Consider the following 22,278-nt stretch of genomic DNA (forward strand, 5'->3'; position numbering starts at 1 on the left):
CAGGAACCCCAGGTTGGAAGGCACTCAATAAGCTACTGGGAAAGAGGACACGTACAAACAGCATTGTTCTTAATGGTGCAATCACATTAAAGCCTTTCCTTTCCACTGCTGATATGAATAGAGGCAAAAAGGAAGTTCTGACCTGTAAAACACATAGAACATGGACTTCAATAAAGCTATTTCAAGCAACAGACACTAAGGCCATCAAACTCCTAACATGAATATGTCAACAAATATGGAAAACAGAACAATGACCCACAGACTGGGAACATTAAATTCATAGTGCAATTCCAAAAAAAAGAAATCAAAACTTTTGACTATGTGAGTCATGAAAAGCTATGGTTGGTTTTGTTGTTGTTGTTTTAAAAAAAAATGGGTATCCCACAACATCTGATTGTTTTGATCTGCAATTTATGCAACCTATACTCTGGAACAGAGGCCACTCTTAGGACAGAATATGGAAAAACTGAATGGTTTTTAATTAGCAAAGATGTTAGACAAGGATGTATTTTATCTCCCTATCTCTTTAATCTACATGCAGAACATACTAGAAGGAAAACGGGATTCGATTTTGGTGAAGGTGAAATAAAAAATGGTGGAAGGGACCTTAACCAGTTGAGATATGTCACATTACTGGCTGAAAACAGTGAAGACTTAAAACAACTACTGCTGAAGGTTAAAGCAGAAAGTACTGAAGCAGGTTAACAGCTGAACATCAACAAGACTAAAAGTAATGGCTACTTGGGAATTATACAAATTTAAGGCTGATGATGAAACAATTGAAATTATTACGAGATTTTCTATTCCTTGGCTCCATCATCAATCAAAAGGGAGACTGCAACAAAGAAATCAGAAGGCGATTTAGACTGGAAAAGGCAGCCATGAGGAGCTATAGTCATTCAGTAACCAACTGGATCAGATATTAGCAAGGTAAAATCAGAACTGACTGTGTCATCAGTTCAACCCAAACAGCCAAGTGCTATTTTAAAACTTTGCATTTTTAAAACTTTGACAGGAAGCAGCCTGATATAAATCCTCCTGAGGGGTGGAATTCCATAAGTTAGAGAGGCACTGAAGGGATGGCAGACAGGCCTTCCTGGCTGGCCAGCAATTGGGTTTGTACTAGGGGTGTTGAGTTACCCCAGTCCAAAATCATTTCAGGATTTATAGGTGACAGCTAGTACTTTGAATTGGGCCCAGGAACAAACTGGAATCAAGTGAAGTTGAATTCCATCAGGCATAAATTGTCCACAGCAGTGAACATAAAATGGATTGCTACATTTTTGATCTGTTTCTAAGATCTTTCCAATGCCAGCTGTATGCAGCACCATTACAACAGCCCAGTTCAAGGTCAACCAAGGCAGATGTTACATGCTGCACATTAGATTGATGTAAAAGGTAATGGCAGTTATGCTCCTTCCAACATTGTAACTGAAATTCAACAGATGCAGCTTTACCTAGCTGCAAAATGCAACAGTGAATGTCATACCTACAGGAAAGTCTGTATATCACACTAAAATTAAAAGGAAAGGAAAGGGAAATGGCCATCTTCTTCCTGGAGGGGGATTTATTTCCTGACGGAATGTGCTCAGCACATCATGGACACACAAGAAAAAGAGAGCAGTACAAGGAGCGATAACACGGACTCCGCCTGGTAAACAACATCTGCAAACAGTATGAGCAGGACTGACAAAACAGCCTTTGCTAACCCCACAGAGGGGCTTGGCACAGTCTTGTTAGTGCTGTCCAGAAACAGCCTTCTCAGCAAAAGCCTGAGCATCCCGGAACATTCCAGCCCAGGGCAAACAATTGGGGAGCACCTGATGCTGTGGCATTGTTCAAACTGTAAGCAGATGAGCAGCCCATCTCAGGCCTGGAGAGAGGCCACGGTACCCTTTTCCCAGCACCAAAATCCCTACACTGAACATGCACCTTAACACAGGGGTAAGGAAAAGAGAGGTTATGATCCACCAGCAAACCCCACTTTCTGGACTCAGCTGGTTGTTGGGATTTTTATACCGAAAGCTGCTCTTAGAGAGCTTGGGGTCCAACCCGAGAACATGATTATGTTTTTAAACAGCTAGATTCAACTCCAATAGCACCTTTAGAGACCAACAAGGTTTTTGCAGTATAAGCTTTTGAGAATCAAAGCTCTCTTCATCAGATATCCCCTGGAGCTTTGACTCTGGGAACCTCTACAATGGCCTCGGTCTGGACTTGAATCTAGCTGTTCTTCTGCAAACCAAACCTCTGAAATTATATTCTAAAACAAATACTTGGGAATTGGTTTACCTAAATTAGTTAGGCCTAGTGATGCAGCAATAGGAGCCCCATGGCGCAGAGTGGTAAGCTGCAGTACCGCAGTCCAAGCTCTGCTCATGACCTGAGTTCAATCCCGGTGAAAGCTGGGTGCAGGTAACTGGCTCAAGGCTGACTCAGCCTTCCATCCTTTCGAGGTCGGTAAAATGAGTACCCAGCTTGCTGGGGGGAAGTGTAGATGACTGGGGAAGGCAATGGCAAACCACCCCATAAAAAAAAGTCTGCCATGGAAATGTCATGATGTGATGTCACCCCAGAGTAGGAAACAACTGGTGCTTGCGTGGGGGAATACCTTTACCTTTAGTGATGCAGCAATCCTTGCAAATGGATGTGCAAGGGTAGCTAACCTCCAGGCCGTGACTGGAGATCTTCTGGGATTACAGCTGGTCTCTAGGCAATAGAGATCAGTTCACCTGGAGAAAATGGCCACTTTGGAAGTTGGTTCTATGGCATTATACTCCATTGAAGTCTTTCTCCTCCTCTCCCCTCCTCAAGAGAGGGAGGGCAGGAAGGGTTGCATCAGTGTAGGGTTGCCAAGTCCAATTCAAGAAATATCTGGGGACTTTGGGGGTGGAGCCAGGAGACATTGACTTGACTTCCAGAAAGCTTTTGATAAAGTTCCTCATCAAAGGCTACTTAGAAAGCTTGAGAATCATGGAGTAAAAGGACAGGTCCTCTTGTGGACCAAAAACTGGCTGAGTAATAGGAAGCAGAGAGTGAGTATAAATGGGCAGTCTTCGCAGTGGAGGACGGTAAGCAGTGGGGTGCCGCAGGGCTCGGTACTGGGTCCCATGCTTTTTAACTTGTTCATAAATGATTTAGAGTTCGGAGTGAGCAGTGAAGTGGCCAAGTTTGCGGATGACACTAAATTGTTCAGGGTGGTGAGAACCAGAGAGGATTGTGAGGAACTCCAAAGGGATCTGTTGAGGCTGGGTGAGTGGGCGTCAACGTGGCAGATGCGGTTCAATGTGGCCAAGTGCAAAGTAATGCACATTGGGGCTAAGAATCCCAGCTACAAATACAAGTTGATGGGGTGTGAACTGGCAGAGACTGATCAAGAGAGATCTTGGGGTCATGATAGATAACTCACTGAAAGTGTCAAGACAGTGTGCGTTTGCAATAAAAAAGGCCAATGCCATGCTGGGAATTATTAGGAAGGGAATTGAAAACAAATCAGCCAGTATCATAATGCCCCTGTATAAATCGATGGTGCGGTCTCATTTGGAGTACTGTGTGCAGTTCTGGTCGCCGCACCTCAAAAAGGATATTATAGCTTTAGAGAAGGTGCAGAGAAGGGCAACTAGAATGATTAAAGGGCTGGAGCACTTTCCCTATGAAGAAAGGTTGAAACGCTTGGGACTCTTTAGCTTGGAGAAACGTCGACTGCGGGGTGACATGATAGAGGTTTACAAGATAATGCATGGAATGGAGAAAGTAGAGAAAGAAGTACTTTTCTCCCTTTCTCACAATACAAGAACTCGTGGGCATTCGATGAAATTGCTGAGTAGACAGGTTAAGACGGATAAAAGGAAGTACTTCTTCACCCAAAGGGTGATTAACATGTGGAATTCACTGCCACAGGAGGTGGTGGCGGCCACAAGTATAGCCACCTTCAAGAGGGGTTTAGATAAAAATATGGAGCACAGGTCCATCAGTGGCTATTAGCCACAGTGTATGGAGCACAGGTCCATCAGTGGCTATTAGCCACAGTGTATGGAGCACAGGTCCATCAGTGGCTATTAGCCACAGTGTATGTGTGTATATAACATTTTTTGCCACTGTGTGACACAGAGTGTTGGACTTGATGGGCCGTTGGCCTGATCCAACATGGCTTCTCTTATGTTCTTATGTTCTTATGACATTGGGGGCGGAGCCAGGAGCACGGGTGTGACAAGCAGAATTGAACTCCAAGGGAGTTCTGGCCATCACATTTAAAGGGACAGCACACCTTTTAAAATGCCTTCCTTCCATAGAAAATAATGAAGGATAGGGGCACCTTCTTTTGGGGCTCGTAGAATTGGACCCCCTGGTCCAATACTTTTAAAACTTGGGGGGCTTTTGGGGAAGAGGCACTAGATGCTATACTGAAAATTTGGCACCTCTACCTCAAAAAACAGTCCCCCCAGAGCCCCCAATACCCTTGGATCAATTCCCCATCATTCCTTATGGGAATTGTTCATGGAGGTGCATAGTGGCTGTGGGGGCGGGGCTTCCCCTGCCGGCCAGCTGGCTGGGGGAGGGGGGAAGCCTGTAAAACCGGGGGATCTCCCGCTGGGACCTGGGGATTGGGAAGCCTACATCAGTGCTTCATTCTAATGGCCCTTTCTTACGTGCCCAGGGGAATGCTGACCACCACTTGGGGGCCAGGCAGCAATTTTTCTCCAGGCCAGTTTGGCTAGGGATCCTGGAGGGGTTTTTTGCCATCTTCTAGGCATGTAGTTTTTTGCCATCTTCTAGGGGTCAGTGGGGTATGAGGGAAGGTATTTGTGAATTTTCTGTGTTGTGCAGGGGTTGGACTAGATGACCCTTCCAACTCTTATGATTCTATGAAACTCCAGCCTCCTATGTCTGCACTCCCAAAATCTACAGGTATTTCCCAACCTGGAGCTGGCAACCCTAGAATGTGCTTGTAGTCAATATCAAAACCTTGACCTTGACTTGGTGCTCCACTGGAAGCCAATGTAGTTGGCACAGCGCAGGTTGTATATGTGTCATCTGTGGCGTCAGGACTTGCACTACCACATTCTGGACCAGTTGAAGCTTCCAAGTCAGTCTCAAGGGTAGGCCAGCATAGAGTGAGTTATAGTAGTCTAGCCTGGAGGTGACTGTTGCATGAATTACTGGGGCCAATTGCCAGGCTTGACACAGATGAAAAAATGTCAGCCTGGCAATATGCATGACTTGGGCCTCCATATTCAAGGAGAGATCCAAGATCACTCCCAAACTCTTAACAGACTGTGCCGGTGTCAGTGGCACCCCATCAAGAACAAGCAAGATTATACAATGATTTTATTGTACTTGTATTGTACAATATACTATGTGTATATTGTATTTTATTTATTGTTGTACATCACCTAGAGCTCTGTGAACTCAGGGATTGGGCAATCCATACATTTAATTTATAAATAAATAGATTGCATCTGCACAGTTGGCTGCATACGTTATCCCTGAAGCAGCCAGGAGGGAGCTGTTCTTGAATTAAGAATTGACTGGATTTCTGCCTTTAATGAGAACTGACGACTGAAGCTCGATTTTCCCCCAACACTCTTGACTCAGGAAGGCCACAGAAACTACAGTTCTCACCAGTAACAGCCAGAAGTCATGCTGGGGTAGATTGGGGGAAGGTTAATTGGTAAGAAAAAGACAAGCCCCAGTGAGCGCCTAGGCTTGGGTGAAAGAAATTCATTCTCCAAGGTCGTTTACTCCATTCTTTTGGAAAGGCGTGACTGGCAGGGAGAGAGGGGGTGGCTGCCTGTGAGTGCCCACACATTGGCGAAGATGCTTTCAAAAATGAGAAGTTTCAAGTCAAGCACAGTTTTTGCAGTACCATTTCAAAAAAGAGAACAGAAGATGGTACACAATAAAGAATCCCAGATTTGTGCAATGGAGAAATGAAATCAAAGCAGGAATTTTTAGGTTGCAACAGCAGGAATGAGCTTGGCATATCAAAGGCACAGCACTACAAGCTATTTCGCCTGCCCTTTGAAGTTTGAGTCATGGGCAAGATAACTATCTTGTGGTCAGAGAGCTCAAATCAGCTATTTGAATTCTGAAAGCTGCCTTATACTGAATCAGACTATTGGCCCATCAAGGTCACTACTGTCTACTCAGACAGGCAGCGTCTCTCCAGGGTCTCAAGCAGAAGTCTTTTCCAACACCTGCTACCTGGTCCTTCTAACTGGAGATGCCGGGGACTAAAACTGAGACCTTCTGCATGCCAAGCAGATGCTCTGCCACTGAGCCGCAGCCCCTCCCTAGTCCTTGCTGGGGTTAGCATTAAATAGAGTTGCATCGTGCCTGCTCTGTAGAAACTGAATTGTTTGCTCTAAACAAACCACTTTGCAAGACTACAGCTTCTTTTAGGGGGAGAGGAGGTGGGGCAGCTTTTGCCGAAAGTCAGCTGGACAGTTCAGATATCTTTTCTGAGACATCCTCATCTCAGGATAGATAAGCAGGCTGGAAGACCTGGATTTTAAATGTTCCGTTTCAAGCAGGAGAAAATGAACTGCAAAAGCATTTGCATTTCATAAAGCAGCTTTTATTGTATTTATTTAATCATATGCCAAGACTGGGGAAACAAGGGACAGAAAGTTCAAGGATAAGGGACAGGGAATTTCCAAAAAGACGACAGGTCAGGTACAGACAAAGCATTGTACTCAATGGGACAAGGTCAGAACAGACACAGGTTGGCTCCCTCCAATGCAGCCCTCTGCATCAGCTCCTTAGCTTCATATACTTCATGATTCATCAAGGAGATCAGTCTCTGGAAAGGAAAAAGAAGATACTGGAAAGGGGGAAAAGGCTCCACCTCCTCAGGGCCAGTGGCTTAGCTCAACTAATCAAGACCCAGGCTTCAGATTCAAGCCCAGGACAGCCAGAGATGTTGAAGTTACCAGCCACCAGGTAATTTCATTGCCCATTTGGTATCAAGTGTTTTGTTGAATCAACCAAGTATTTGGGGAGGGCAGTAGGAAAAACACTAACATACATCCTGATCCACTCAGCTGCATCTCCTCCAGTCAACCCAAAACTGCCAGACCCAGACCCAAATCCCTACGCACCGCCTTCTTGTCACTCTGACCACCGGACTCTACTCCTGGACCAATCAAAAATGTCCCTGCCTCTATCCATCAGCAACCCCCCAGGCTCCGCGCATAGCCAGGTATTTTCTAAAAATTTAGCATTCAGGTTAAGGAGTATTAAGGATGGACTCATATGATGGAACTGTAACCTTTCCTGGAATAATAATTTCTCCATATCAAAACTGCATGTGCTTTGAACTTCTTATTGAATTCTTATTGACCATAATTCCACATCAGAATAGCTCCAGTTCTACACCAGGAAGATCTTAAGCCTGCAACTTGCATATATTAAGCCTATTATTTGCATACACTAGCCCATACAACAGTATTTTATCCTGATTCCAATAGCCACATAGGAGGTAGGGTATGCATTGGGTATCCTTTGTAGCCTCTCCTTTAAAAAGACCTGAGATTTCACCATGTGTTGCCTGTACTCTTGCAGAAGAGCCATATGAACTAGAAACTTGGTCTAAAAATGGAACTGAGAATCTCTCTGTGATGAAACCTTCATATAATGCCAATTGCCATGCAGAATACATAACCGAGGGGGTAGAGAATCAAGATGTCCTGCTTACCATCTAGGGTGCGAAACCGAAAAGCTGACTGACAGAACCCTGCAGATAAGAAACAAATGAACTCATTAGTTATCATTTCACCTGCTCAGATGAAAGCAACATGATTGGGAACTCTGCCCCACCCACCCCCAGCAGTGAGCAGCCCCAAACAACAACAGAGGTACAGCAGTGAAGATTACTTTTCTTTCTCCGCAAACTATTCCGAGCATATTGGAAAAGAAGCCCAAGACTGTTTTGTGTGTGTGTAAATAAGCAAAATCCATTTTCCCAGGGCTTTTTTTGTAGAAAATGTCCAGCAGGAATTCATTTCCATAGTAGACCACACCCCCTGACATTGCTACTGATTCACACAGGGCTTTTTTGTAGAAAAAACCCAGCAGGAACTCATTTGCATATTAGGCCACACACCCTGATGCCAAGTCACCAGAACTGCGTTTCTGTGTGTTCCTGCTCAAAAAAACCCCGCATTTTCCTATCTTAACCCTCTCCCTTTGGCATTAGAAATATTCACAGATGCAGCAGCTGTTTCCCCAAGAAGATAAAAGCTGTCACTGAATTTCCATCAGGAGAAACTCAGAAATGACTAGGGAATACTCAGAGAGAGTATTCCCTAGTCCTCAACACCTGGCTGACAATTGCCATCAGGAAGAGGGGAAACAGTCAAGGATGAAAATATGTAGGAACATCTGCCTTATACTGAATCAGACAATTGGTCCACCTAAGTCGCTATTGGCAACAGCTCTCCAGGGTTCAGGCACAGAAAGGCCATTCGATACAGGCTTAAGTTAACTTTATCTGGAGATGCCTAATCACATAATTCTGAAGACTTAGGCGCACCTGTCTTTGGAAGAGGGAGGCAAAGTTTTCTGTCAGCCTCCCACCCCCACCCACCCCGGGAGACCCCACTTTGCCCCCTATGCTGTTCTTGAACATCAGGAAAAAATTCAGGGTAGTCAATCGGCTCCATCAGGAGGGAGAACAAGGAAAGTTCTGTTCTGTAAAGTCTGCAGACCTGGTAGCTTCTGCCAGGGCTTTCTTCTTTTTTTTGTAGCAGGAACTTCTTTGCATATTAGGCCACACACCCCTTATGTAGCCAATCCTCCAAGAGCTTACAGTAAGCCTTATAATAAGAGCCCTGTAAGCTCTTGGAGGATTAGCTAGATCTAGGGCTGCCAAGCCCCTGGCCTGGGTGGGGGTTCTCCCGTCCTGGAGGTTCCCAACCCACCAGCCCACATATTGGGCCAGTGGGGGGAACCTCTCCCGATGTTGCCAGTGTGATGACATCACCCAGAAGTGACATCATTGCATCGCCAAGGTCGTGCCAGATGCTCTAGGTGTTTCCAAGAAAACTCAATAGGCACTATAGAGTTTTCCCTCTCCGATTGCTAGAGCATTCAGGAACCATAGAGTTTTCCCGGATACGCCTAGAGCGGCTGGCACGTGATGTAGCTGGCGTGACGACATTGCTTCCAGGTGATGTCATCATGCCTCGCGCGCAAGGCAAGTCCCTCGCCAGAGCCCACAGGGGACTTGGGAACCCTAGCTACATCAGGGTGTGTGGCCTAATAGGCACAAGAGTTCCTGCTACAAAAAAAGCCCTGCCTTCTGCAAACAAAGCAGGTGCTCTAGCCAATCCATTAAAAGCTGCAGGCATGTTGTTTTTACTCTGGAGCATAGGAAGCTGCCTTGTCCTGTGTCAGTGCATCACATCTATCCAGCTCACTGTTTATCTGTTCTGACTGGAAGCAGCTCTCTGGGGTCTCAGGCAGAGAAAGGCCATTCCCAGCAACTGTGACCTGAGCTCCTTCAGCCAGAGATGCCGCTGCTTCTCCATGATGCACAGTACATGTTTCATCCCTGAGCTATGTGGCCTTACCTTTCAGATAATTTCAGATCATAATAGGGGGAGGAGAGGGGGAAGTCAATAACTTACCATAACGATGCCAGTAATATACCTCATTCGGTCCCCTCAGCCCCAAATCACGCGCTTCCAAATCAAATCTATCTGTGATGTTATCATCGAGCCTGCGGGTTCGTCCTTCCAGAAAGACAAATAAGGAGACATCATGCCTCTCAACAGGGTCAAGACATTTTGTTTTCTGAATTGTAAAAAGGTAAAGGTAGTCCCCTGTGCAAGTACCAGTCATTTCCAACTCTGGGGTGACGTCGCATCACAACGTTTTCATGGCAGACTTTTTACGGGGTGATTTGCCATTGCCTTCCTCAGTCATCTACACTTTCCCCCCAGCAAGCTGGGTACTCATTTTACTGACCTCGGAAGGATGAAAGGATGGGTCAACCTTGAACCAGCTACCTGAACCCAGCTTCCACCGGGATTGAACTCAGGTTGTGAGCAGATAATGCATATTTTAAATGTGGTGTTGCCATCCTCCAGGTGGTGGCTGGAGATCTCCTAGGATTATAACTGATCTCAAGGTGATCTTTGAAAAGTGGAGTCTATGGCATTTTGCCTCATTGGATCCCTCCCCAAACCCCACCCTCCTCAGGCTCCACCCCTCCAGGTATTTCCCAACTCGGAGCTGGCAACCCTATTAAAAGCCAACCTGGGCTGAGGTCAGATGCACATAAACTGACGAGATGGGCATGGATGAAAGCCAGATGCATGTCGGATTTTATGCGGCTGTCCAAACATCAGCATCTGGCAATGGTCCTTGGCTCGTTCATGTCCCGAACTGCCACGACTGAGACTGCGGACTTTTTTGATAGTATATTAAATCCGGAATAAGAATGCTTCTGATGACTCCCGCGCGTACTTTCTATGTTTGAACGCTCCATTGTAGCTGACTCGTCACAAGCGCACATCCGCTTCCCTGCGAGAGCCCACTCCAAATGATATCATTGCGCCAGCAATTGTTGACTCAGCCTTCCAACCTTCCAAGGTTGGTAAAATATGTACCCAACTTGCTGGGGGGGGGAAGTATAGATGACTGGGGAAGGCAATGGCAAACCACCCCGTAAAAGGTCTGCCATGAAAACTTTGTGAAAGCGACTTTCCTAAATGGAAGGCAGATCGCCCACCTTTGCTGTCTCCTTGCCAGGGGAGGAAGATGACCCACCTTTGCTGTCTCCCCACCAGGCGGAGAGACAGCAAAGAGAGTTGCCGCGCTTCCCCCCCCCCCTCCATTTAAACACCACGGCGGGGTGTTTAAATGGGGGGGAGGAAGATCACCCACCTTTGCTGTCTCCCCACCAGGCGGAGAGACAGCAGAGAGTTGCTGTGCTCCCCCCCCCCCATTTAAACACCATGTCGGGGTGTTTAAATGGGGGGGAGGAAGATCACCCACCTTTGCTGTCTCCCCGCCAGGCAGAGAGACAGCAAAGAGATCTTCTGGGCTTCCCCTTCCTTTCTGGGTGTTTAAATGGGGGGGGGGGGCAGATCGCCCACCTTTTCTGGCACCTTTTTTTAAAAAAAAAGCCAAGCACCATATCCCACGTACTGCGCTTGCGCGAGTGTGGAATGCCATCTCAAAAAATGAGGTCCAGTTGAGACCTCTGATCAACCAGCGACGGGACCAACACTGTTTAGAACTGAAGGATGGAGGGATGTCTGATCAGGAAATTCGTTGTAAAAAAGCTGCGGGGTATAATAGCGACGGGTTAGGGATGGATTTAATGGTGAGTGTGACCGCGGCCCTGGTGGGGTATAAGAGTGTGCAGCACAGTAAGCACTGCCCACTTTTGGTCACAGTGATCTAGGAACGCTTCCAAATTAAGGTTTTGTTCTTTCAGAGTTGCAAAACGTGCAGAGCTGCGACAGCAGCCTCCTCCAAAGGTAACAGTCAGTCTACCAGAGCAATGAATACACAGAGATCAATTTGAAGTTACCCACTTCCAGCAGCAAATGATCAGATAAGAAAGTAGTCGATCATGAAAGGAATCATGAAAGGAAACAGCAGCAGCCTCCTCCGCAAATGCTTATCACAGGCTTCCAGAAGCCTTTAAATTATTTCATTTGTTCATTTCTCATGGCACAGTAATCTAATCACATAGTTCTGAAGACTTAGGAGCACCTGTCTTTGGAAGAGGAGGCAAAGTTTTCTGTCAGTCCCCCCAGCTCTTCGCTGGAAGACCCGACTTTGCCCCCTATGCCATTCCTGAATGCCAGGAAAATATTCAGGGTGATCAATAGACTCCATCAGGAGGGAGAACAGGGAAAGTTCTATGATATCTGCCTATGATGTCTCTACTCTGTTCTGTTAAGTCTGCAGATCATTGGATGCGCACCAATATCTATCTTCACTCCTGTTCTTCCTGTACAGAGCTCAGAGCAGCACAGACAGCTTGTGTGGTGCCTCGCTTTCATGCACATGTGCTCTTGTGCACTGGTTAAACATCCTCACAAACAGAACCCTGAGACAAGCATGCACACATGATCACTACGCACTAGCACATCAGGGACATCAAAGAAGGAAAAGCAGACAACTGTAGACAGAAAACTGCGCAAGAATATTCTGTGCAAAACCAAGAGTTAAAAAAATATATAAAACCACGGAGGACTCAATTTTGAAAAGAAAAGTGGGGAATTTGGTACTCTGCAGGTAAGCAAGCAACTGAGCAATGCACAGGCCAATTCCGACGGAGTTCCCACCATAAATCTTCACAGCAACCCCTTTGAACGACTGATAGTAGACGATGGCGTAGGTGCTGTAATCAGTTTCCGAAACAAAGACATGCATCGGGGGGTTGCTACCTGGTTAAAAAACAAAAAACACCAACCACATGAGGACCAACCAAAGCACCACAAAGTGTGCAAACTTTCAGGATCAACAGAACTCATCCCCAGGGTGGATGTTAAAGAAGCCTTCTCCACCCACACCCATTGCATCAGGCATACAATCTAATGGGGCATGCTATAACAGAATTTAGAAGCCTGCTCTGGAACAGAAGAACAAGACCTGCTGAATCAGGCCAAGGTAGATCCACCTAGCCCAGCATGAGCATCCTGTTTCTCACAGCCGCCAGCCAAATGGTCCCATAGGTCCATGACAGGGCAAAGCTGCCCACTCTACAAGGAGATCCCATTCAGCCCTCTTGGCCTACAGCCATTGGTAGAACCACCCTCATCTGATCTCTTTATAAAGGGATCCAAGCTTGCAATCATGAAGAAATGCCAGTTCAGTTGCTAGATGGGGGTCATCAAAGAGTTGCTTCATGCTAACAGATAAAGCCCTGATGCTCCTCAGTGGCTGGACAGGAAGAATTTCAAAAGAGGGACAGAGGTAGCGGGTACAATACAGCAAGCCTCAAAGCAAGAGCCTGAAGGGCCTGGTCCAGCTCTCAGCTCATCCGCAGACTCACCAGGTAGCTCTAGGCAAGCCACTGGCCTCACAGCCCCGCAATGGGAAGATAGCTAAACCAGCCAACCTTGCAGGGCTGCCTATAATACAACTAACAATTTGAGCACTTGGAAAACACTCTGTGCAAATGCTCACTGTAGCCATAAAGACAGTGCAGGGGGCACAGTCAATCTCGTCAGATCTCAGAAGCTAAGCAGGGCTGACATTGGCTGGAAGGGAGACCTCCAAGAAATACCAGGGCTCAGGATGCAGAGGTAGGCAATCAAGCAAGCCACCTCTTTGGAAAACATACTAGCCCCAGTAGGGGTTACCAGAATTCACTATGACTTCCAGGCATGCAAGCACACATACACACGCATGCGCACCACACAAAGCACAGTGGGAGAAAGAAAACTTCCACAGCAGCTGGGTTTTGTGTTTTGTGGAAAATGAAGGGCAGGAGGTCCCTTTCTTAGTCCTTCCAGAGTTTTTGGCTGGAAAAAGCAAGGCGCACTGCTGGATGCATCCAGCTAGACTAGCATTTTGTTTCTTGCAGTGGCCAACCAGATGCCCCTTAAGGCCCACAAGCTAGGGATGCCAGCCTCCAAGTGGGGCCTGGGGAATCCCTCAGAATTACAGCTCCTCTCCAGACTACAGACATCAAGTTTCTCTGGAGAAAATGGATGATTTGGAGGGTGGACTGTATGCCATTGTACCCCACTGAGGTCCCTGCCTCCCCAGGCTCCATCCCCAAAACTCCTGAAGTTTCCCAACTTAGATCTGGCAACACTTCCCCTCACCCACCCACCCACCATCCATGGCCAGGGAGGGAACAACAAGCAGAGACACAGAGGACAAAGCCTTCCCCCACCCCCGCATCCCTACAACCAGCAGTCAGAAAGACTGTTCCTCTGACCAAAGCCTTGCTCTTCTCCAACACACCTTTCAAGAGGAATTTCCCTGGAGCATTGGTAGGAAGGTAGATCTGCTTGATATTCCAACAGAACATTTGCCTGCAGAGAGAAGGGATAAGACAAATACACCCATTCCACCAGCTGCTCAGAGCCAAGTTGGCTCCTGTTACACATGCCCCATCTAGGGATGGCCACTTTCAAAAGATGTGCCCAGAAAGCACAATTAGAAACAAGTTGCATGCATGCATCGTACAAGGCAGTATTTCCCATGGTCAGTGGGGCAAAAAGGAAGGTTTCATGCATTGTGTGACTTTTGGAACTCTCTGCTGCAGGATGTGGATGGAAATGAGTTAGCCAGATTCAAGACAGGGGCTAAACTTCGTTGAGGAGAACATCAGAAGGAGGGCAGGAGACAGCTGGGTGCTTTGCCATGGTGCCTGGATCGAGGTCTCCAATTTCCCAGATGGCCATCAGACAGAAGACAGCTGAGAATCCCTACCCCAAGAAACATTTCATTTCATTTAGTTTATATCCCGCCCTTCCCACCAAAGCGGCTCAGGGCGGCTCACAACACAAAAGTGCTAACATAGGATTAAGTTTTAAAATACATCAATTTACAACATTTAAACAATAATGTATTTGTGTTTAGTTGTGATTCCTGGGAGCCATTTTGGAAGCCACCCTTGAATGAAAAATGGGACAACAGTCAAATAAAGTGCTTTACTAGGCTTTGTGAGCTTATGAAGCTTTTCTCCACTGAAAGAAACCTGTGCTTGTTACATTTGTCAACTCTTCTAAGTGGCTTGGAACATGAAAATTGTGAACTACTACTAACCCCTCCGTGAGGAAGGTAACCGAAATTAGCTACCCAGCTAGCAAGTTTTGTCAGAGGTGGGCTGTCCAATCACTGATTATAATTTTGGCACTTAGGGACACTGAATGACTTAGAGGCATTTTGCACAAGCACTTTCTTAAACGAGATTATATTGAACAGCATTGTATTGAGAGACTTACCATACTGAATAGCATCGCATTGGGAGACTTGTATTGACATTCTACAAATGTAGAATTTGTAGTCACTGTGCACTTTGAAGTAAATAAGTTTTGTTTTATGTTTTAGCTGCTCAGTCTTCTAGTTTTCAAACACACTAAGTGGGATCACAATGATTGAAATGCTGGGGTGGATTGGAATTTCAATTTATCATCTTGCACGCTTACCTTTGAACATATTGAACTGAATTGCTTAAAAATATACATGTGTAACTGTTGGTATTAGCAATTTTTCTCACGGTTTTGCTTGGTTGTATTAGGCTTACCAGCCAAAGCTGACAGAAAATACTCCTGACCACCACTGCCACCTATTTATCCAACAGAGTTCCCACAGAGTTCCCACAAGTAAGGCCACATGAGAATTGCACCAGCTGCACTCTAAGCTACATACTCACTCTTCTAGGGCAATGCCAACCAGAACAGGAGAAATGTCCTCCACCTCCAGAATCTACCCCAGTATTTCGATCATTATGATCCCACCCAGTGTGCTTGAAATCTAGAAGGCTGAGCAGCTAAAACATAAAACAATACTTATTTATTGCAAAGAGCACATTGACTACAAATTAAAAACATTTGTAGAATGTCAGTAAAAACAAAGAGGTAGTGGGTGTCACATCATATCCATGCATACAGCAACAAATATAAGTTACACTTACAATAACCGCAAGACCAAAATATTGGTTACGCATACAATAACCGTTAGATCAAGTACATTTTGGCCCAGACAACCTTCTTCAGTGATCTAAATAATAACAAGGTCTATGGTGACATCCCAATGATGATGAATTGATACCACTTTGGTTTGGACACTCCCAGGGAATGAGAAGAAAGGATGGCATCGCCAAGAAGAGATTTGGAACAACCCCGGGGGGCCAACCAGAAGTCCATTCCTTCACAAGCTTGATTCCTGGGCCAGTCTCTTCCACCACTGGTTCAAGATTTCCCCACCTTCCCTGGGATTCACAGGAGATACAATATAGAGTATCATTCACATATTAATGACAACCCAGCCCAAATCTCTGGATAATCTCACCCAGCCGTTTCATGTAGATGTTAAAATGCAGGGGGAACAAGATGGAAGTTTGCAGGATCCAGAAGTCACCATATATTCAAGCAAGCAAGCTCATACATGCACACAAAAAATACTCATACACCCCCCTCCAAAATGAATGACAACCCAGCCCAAATCTTTGGATAATCTCACCCAGCCGTTTCATGTAGATGTTAAAATGCAGGGGGAACAAGATGGAAGTTTACAGGATTCAGAAGTCACCATATATTCAAGCAAGCAAGCTCATACATGCACACAAAAAATACTCACCCCCCCCCCCAAAAAAAAAACTTTGGGCCAGTCACAACCTAACTTGACCTAACTCTGTCTCTCTCAGCCTGACCTGCAGTCTGCTACTCAATGGAAGAAAGCAAGATAAAAGTTGGCTAGCAAGACAAACAGAGTAAGGCTTCTTTCTGCACATCAGGGATTCAGCACATTGAGATAGCGGATAGGAGACCAGCACTGGTCCTTTCTCTTTTTTTGCAAATTGATTTCCAGCTTATACGCAGGCAATCTGTACATGCACATGTACTGAAGGAAACACAGGAATGAATGGCCAGTCTCAAGGCAAAGGCCAGCAGACAGCCAAACCCAAAGCACTAGCCAGGTGCAGGTGATCACACCCTGAATACTCACATGGGGTAGTAGGTGTCAACCAACAGGGAGCCCTGAGGGGTTGTTTGGTTGACGGATACTACTATGCTCACTCCATCCGATTTACGGTAGCTTTCGCTCAGTTCAGCACAAGTGGCAGCTATTGCAATAAGGTGCCATTTCCCAGCAAACTAAACAAAAGAGACACAATTAACAATGAGCAACATACAAAACTGTCTTTTACCAGTTCAGAGCCCTGAGCCCTCTCTAGTCCAATCTCACCTCAGCTGACTGGCAACCACTCAGTCTTAGACAGAGAATGGGGAGGGACGGTGGCTCAGTGGTAGAGCATCTGCTTGGGAAGCAGAAGGTCCCAGGTTCAATCCCTGGCATCTCCAAAAAAAGGGTCCAGGCAAATAGGTGTGAAAAACCTCAGCTTGAGACCCTGGAGAGCCGCTGCCAGTCTGAGAAGACAATACTGACTTTGATGGACCAAAGGTCTGATTCAGTATAAGGCAGCTTCATATGTTCAATGATGCTTTCCAGTAGCTGCTATCTGAGATCCTTTTCAGTCTCATATTCGCAAAAATTCAAATATTTTAATGTGCTTTTAAAAAAAAATCAGACCACAGTTCAAATTGCAAATGGGCAAATTAAGTAGAACAAAGTTGGAGTCCAGTGGCACCTTTAAGACCAACAAAGTTTTATTCAAGGTATAAGTTGTCATGTGCACACACACTTTAGATACAGATGCATCTGTATACTGAGGAATTATGCATGCACAGGAAAGCTTATACCGTGAATAAAACTTTGTTGGTCTCAAAGGTGCCATTGGATTCCAACTTTGTTCTGCTGCTTCAGACCAACACAGCTGGTGCCCACCTGGGAAAATTAAGTATTGCAGATGGATACAGAAGCCAGCAGAACACCAAGGTTAATATTTTACTTACAAAATTTGTATCCTGTCTTTCTGCCCCATATGTTCAAGAGATGAGAATACACTCACCAGATGAACTTGTTCATATCAAATCAGGGCTTTTTTTGTAGCAGGAACTCCTTTGCATATTAGGCCACACACCCCTGATGTAGCCAATTCTCCTAGAGCTTTCAGTAGTTCCTGTACTAAGAGCCCTCTAAGCTCCAGAAGGATTGACTACATCAGGGGGGTGTGGCCTAATATGCAAAGGAGTTCCTGCTATTAAAAAAAATCCCTGTAAAATTAATTTAGATCCTTCGTGTATGTCTTCAGAAAAATGTAACTGTCATAACCATTCATGAAACGCTACTGTTTGGGGCAAAAACAATTAAAAATAGTAAAATATCAAAGGGGATTGAGGACTAAGATTGTCTTTGGGTTGAGCCAGTTAGGGATGGGAGACCTTCTCCTCAAGAACACCCCTCCCTACTCACTGTGGCATGCCACGTGCAGTTCCATTAGGGGGGAAAGTGGAATAGAAATGTAACACTGAGATTGTTCAAAACCAGTCCCAAAAAGCTTTAGTGACTAGTGTCAGTGATCACCCTAGGCTTACCAATCCCCAGTTGGGGACAGGGGTCTTCCAGTTCGGAAGCCCTCCCCCGCTTCAGGGTCATCAGAAAGCAGGGGAAGGTATGGGATTACAAATGGAAAAATTTCCAAAAGAAGATAGAACTTTAATCTGGTACTTGCTCTCAGCTGCTAGAACGTTGTATGTGCAGTTGTGGAAGCAAGAAAAAATACCAGAAAAATGGGATTGGATTATAAAAGTCATGTCATGGAGTGAAATGGACAAATTAACAAGAATATTAAGAGACTATGATTTAGAAGTTTTGAAGATGGAGTGGAAGAAGTTCAGAAGATACGTAGAAAAAGAGTGGGAAATAAGAAGACATTGGACAATCTTTGATAATGATTAAGGTTTTTTTAAAACAAGAATATAACTTTTGTTTTTTTAATAGTTAAGGGTACCTTTAATATTTGTTTTTCTTTAAGTAAACAACACTGGGGGGGTCAAGTAACGGGGGGAGGGGTGGGGGGGAAAGTAAGATATGGGGTAGATAAATCTTTCCTTTTTTAAAGTTGTAAGATATAGATATAGATTTGCTACCATATGTTACCAATAAAATTGTTTTAACCAGAAAGCAGGGGAAGGTGCAGAGAAGGGAGGGAAATGTCTTCTGGACACTCCATTATTTCCTAGGGAGACTGATTCCCATAGGGTATATGGAGAATTGATCCACAGATATCTGGTGCTCTGGGGGGCTGTTTTTAGGGAAGAAGACGACTGCAGTTTTATACCCTGCCCTTCTCTGAATCAAATTGCGCCTTACAATCTTCTATATCTTCTCCCCCCACAACAGACACCCTGTGAGGTGGGTGGGGCTGAGAGAGCTCTCACAGCAGCTGCCCTTTCAAGGACAACTCCTGCGAGAGCTATGGTTGACCCAAGGCCATTCCAGCAGGTGCAAGTGGAGGAGTGGGGAATCAAACCCAGTTTTCCCAGATAAGAGTCCGCACACTTAAACACTACACCAAACTGGCTCCAAATTTCCAGTATAGCATCTGGTGCCTCTCCTCAAATCACCTCCCATATTTCAAAAAGACTGGACCAGGGGGTTCAATTCTATGAGTCCCAAAAGAAGGTGCCCCTATCCTTCATTATTTCCAGTGGAGGGAAGACATTTAAAAGGTGTGCAGTTCCTTTAACTGTGACAGCCAGAACTTCCTTTGGAGTTCAATCACGCTTGTCACAACCTTGCTCCTGGTTCCACCCCCAAAGTCCTCAGGTATTTCCTGAGTCAGACCTGGCAACCTTAGACCACTCTTAGTTTATGGAAATAAAAAACTCATTTTTAAAAATGAGATGTGAGTTTCAAACTGGAAGAAAAAAAAATAGTAATGGTGCCCTGTCAGGCAAGACGACTCTCAATGCAAACATTTCACGATAAAAAGAGGAGCAGACGATGTGGCAACCTGGCTTCATCTCCTGCCTCCCGTGACATCTGGATCCCTGTCAGAGGCTGAACTCGGCACTGAGGCTGCCTTTGTCAGTGGCTTGGCAGGGAGGCCCTTGCCAAGTGAAGGAGAGAGAAGGAAATGTGAACCAGGAGGCTGTAATAAACACCACCGTGTGAGGGAATAAAAATTATGGGTTCACAGCCCAGGTGAGCTCCCTGATTGGAGGTTTTCCCACAACCTTCTGCTCCACAAAGCATTCTGAAGTTTATACAAATAAGCATTCTGAAGTTTATATAAATAAGGAATCGTTAATGGAAAAGAATGGAATGACTTAATTGGAGCCAGAAAACCATTTCCAGGGGAGAGGGGGGATATTATATTTTAAGATATGAAAATCCATTGCTGGAGAATGTTACTCCATAGCAAAATGTTTCTGAATATGCTGTGGCATTACAGCAATTCATCAATGACTGCAAAAGCATGGCTTGCATGAAAGAGGCAGTTTGTAAGAGAGCATTTTTTTTTGTTTCTAAAAATAAAGCTTTCCTTTTTCTTCCCATGTGAGAACAAAGGTGGATTTTGCTTAGGATTGCCAGACTCCAGGTGGGAGTCGGGGGATCCCCCAGAATTACAACTCATCTCCAGAGTACAGCGATCAGTTTCCCTGGAAAAAATGGATGCTTTGGGAGGGTGGACTCCATGGCATTGTAGCCCACTGAGGTCCCTCTCCTCCCCAGCCTCCAGCCTCAATCTCCAGGAATTTCCCAACTTCGATCTGGCAACACTACCCCCCGGAAGAGACGGACACTGGTGGTCAGGGGGGACCTGGCAGTCCGACAGCCTACAACACACATCCCAAAGCCTCCTGTCCTACATTCTCACCTGGCTGGCGTTGAAGCCTGGCTGAGTATAGCTGTCAGTAATGGGCATAAACCAACCCCGGGCATCGGTGGGAGATGCAAGCAGCAGCCCAGAGACGGTGAGGAGGAATACTGTAGGTGACATGCTCAGATTGCAATGAGCCAGCAGACCCCAATATGCAAGATGTGGAGATCTGGCTGGTCATTAATCAGCCCTGCTGTCCTTCAGGGAAGAGATCAGAGGCCAGGACAGGCACAAAGCTGCTGTTTACACAAAGGGAACAACCTCCTAGGTCAACAACAACATTGATTCCTAAAGTCTCAAAGTAGAGACTTTCACCTGGAAGAGCATGAAACCAGCATAGTCTGGATGTATTGGTGCTTATTTTCTATAAGACTTGCAGGGGTGGAGGGTAGCAGGAATGCAGTTCCGGATGGCTTGGCATCAGGGGGTGTGGCCTAATATGCAAATGAGTTTCTGCTGGGCTTTTTCTACCAAAAAAAAGCCCTGAAGACTTGCATTTGCAACCTGTTCAGAAATACTGTAGGTACACAAACATGTGGGTGGGTGGGTGGGATTCTGTCCATTAATCCCACCCAAACAAAAAGCATGCATATACATACTTTGTGCACATAATAGGGGTCCCAAACCTCCCGCCCTGGCGGGGGACCCCAGGATTTCCACCCTCTTCCCCCGCTCCCCCAAAAAATGGAAGCGGGGGGAGAGGAGGGAAACGGCACCGCTGCCACCCCCTCCCCGCCCACCGCAGTTGCTCCTCCGAGATGGGCCCAAGCTGAGCCCATCTCCGAGGAGCAGCCAAGAGACGGCAGCAGCGCAGGAGATGGCGAGGCAGGCCAGGAGCATGGCGAGCCACGAATCCGGGCCCTTCTAGGACCCGGACTTGCGGCTCGCCACGCCCACAGCCCGCCTCCACCCCCCCCCTCCGCTTCCACCCCAGAGACGGAGCGGGCGAGGCGGCAGCGGCGCAGCGGCCTCTTCTCTGCTCGCTGTGGCTGCTTTTCCGAGATGGGCTCAGGCTGAGCCCATCTCGGAGGAGCAGCACGGCGAGCGGAGAAGAGGCCGCCGCGCCGCTGCTGCCTCTGCTCCGCTCACCCTGGCTGCTTTTCCGAGATGGGCTCAGGCTGAGCCCATCTCGGAGGAGCAGCACGGCGAGCGGAGAAGAGGCTGCGGGGCGGTTCGCCACGCTCCCCGGCGCCGTTTCCGCCCCTCCCCCTAGCTCCACCCCAGTGTCTCCTGGCTCCACCCCCAAAGTCCCCAGATATTTCTGGGGTTCGATTTGGCAACCCTACCACATAACCAGGAACCAAAACGTAGGATGCAAATTGTGTTTGCAGAAAATTAACTACTGCTCCAGATTGTGTAGATTTGCAAATCAAAAGAAAGAACAGCCCTGCTAAATTCGGCAATGAATCCACCTATCCAGCCAAGCATTCTGCTTTAATCAAATGCCCCTGGGAAGGCAACAAGCAGGGCACAAAGGCAACCAGACCAGCCTCCCATTTACCCACAGCATCTGGTACTCCAAACAGACAATTTCGGAACATGGAGGTTCCAATTTAGCCATCATGATGACTACCTGTTAAGTGAGACCTACATTCCATGCGTTTCAGATATTTCTTGTGACTAAACTGGAGACCCCACACTACCACACACACAAAAACAGGTGTCTATCCCTGGCTGGCACTCTCTGTCTCTCCTCGCCCCCACCCCCCGCAAGACTGTAGAACTTCTGGAAAATGTTGACCACCTTCTGTTAAAATTGGATTGTTAATTGACTTTCATTGTACATTATAATGTTTTATTTCATTATATGATACGTTGTTCTAGTGTGCTTTTGTACACTACTCTGAGTC

The 22,278-nt window shown here is 46.2% G+C and overlaps 1 protein-coding gene across 1 annotated transcript; it reads right to left on the bottom strand.

Moving 5' to 3' along the window:
- Positions 1 to 6,555: 6,555 nt before the first annotated feature.
- C8G (complement C8 gamma chain) lies at positions 6,556 to 20,664 on the bottom strand. The gene is made up of 7 exons (XM_060250901.1): positions 20,426 to 20,664; positions 16,648 to 16,796; positions 13,936 to 14,006; positions 12,306 to 12,407; positions 9,630 to 9,734; positions 7,697 to 7,735; positions 6,556 to 6,802 (listed from the first exon to the last, which is right to left on the bottom strand). Exons 1-7 carry the CDS (start codon positions 20,546 to 20,548, stop codon positions 6,777 to 6,779), a joined length of 615 nt encoding a protein of 204 aa, XP_060106884.1. The 5' UTR covers positions 20,549 to 20,664; the 3' UTR covers positions 6,556 to 6,776.
- Between the last annotated feature and the right edge of the window lie 1,614 nt (positions 20,665 to 22,278).

This window comes from Heteronotia binoei, chromosome 12, assembly GCF_032191835.1.
Source record: "Heteronotia binoei isolate CCM8104 ecotype False Entrance Well chromosome 12, APGP_CSIRO_Hbin_v1, whole genome shotgun sequence".
NCBI lineage: Eukaryota > Metazoa > Chordata > Lepidosauria > Squamata > Gekkonidae > Heteronotia > Heteronotia binoei.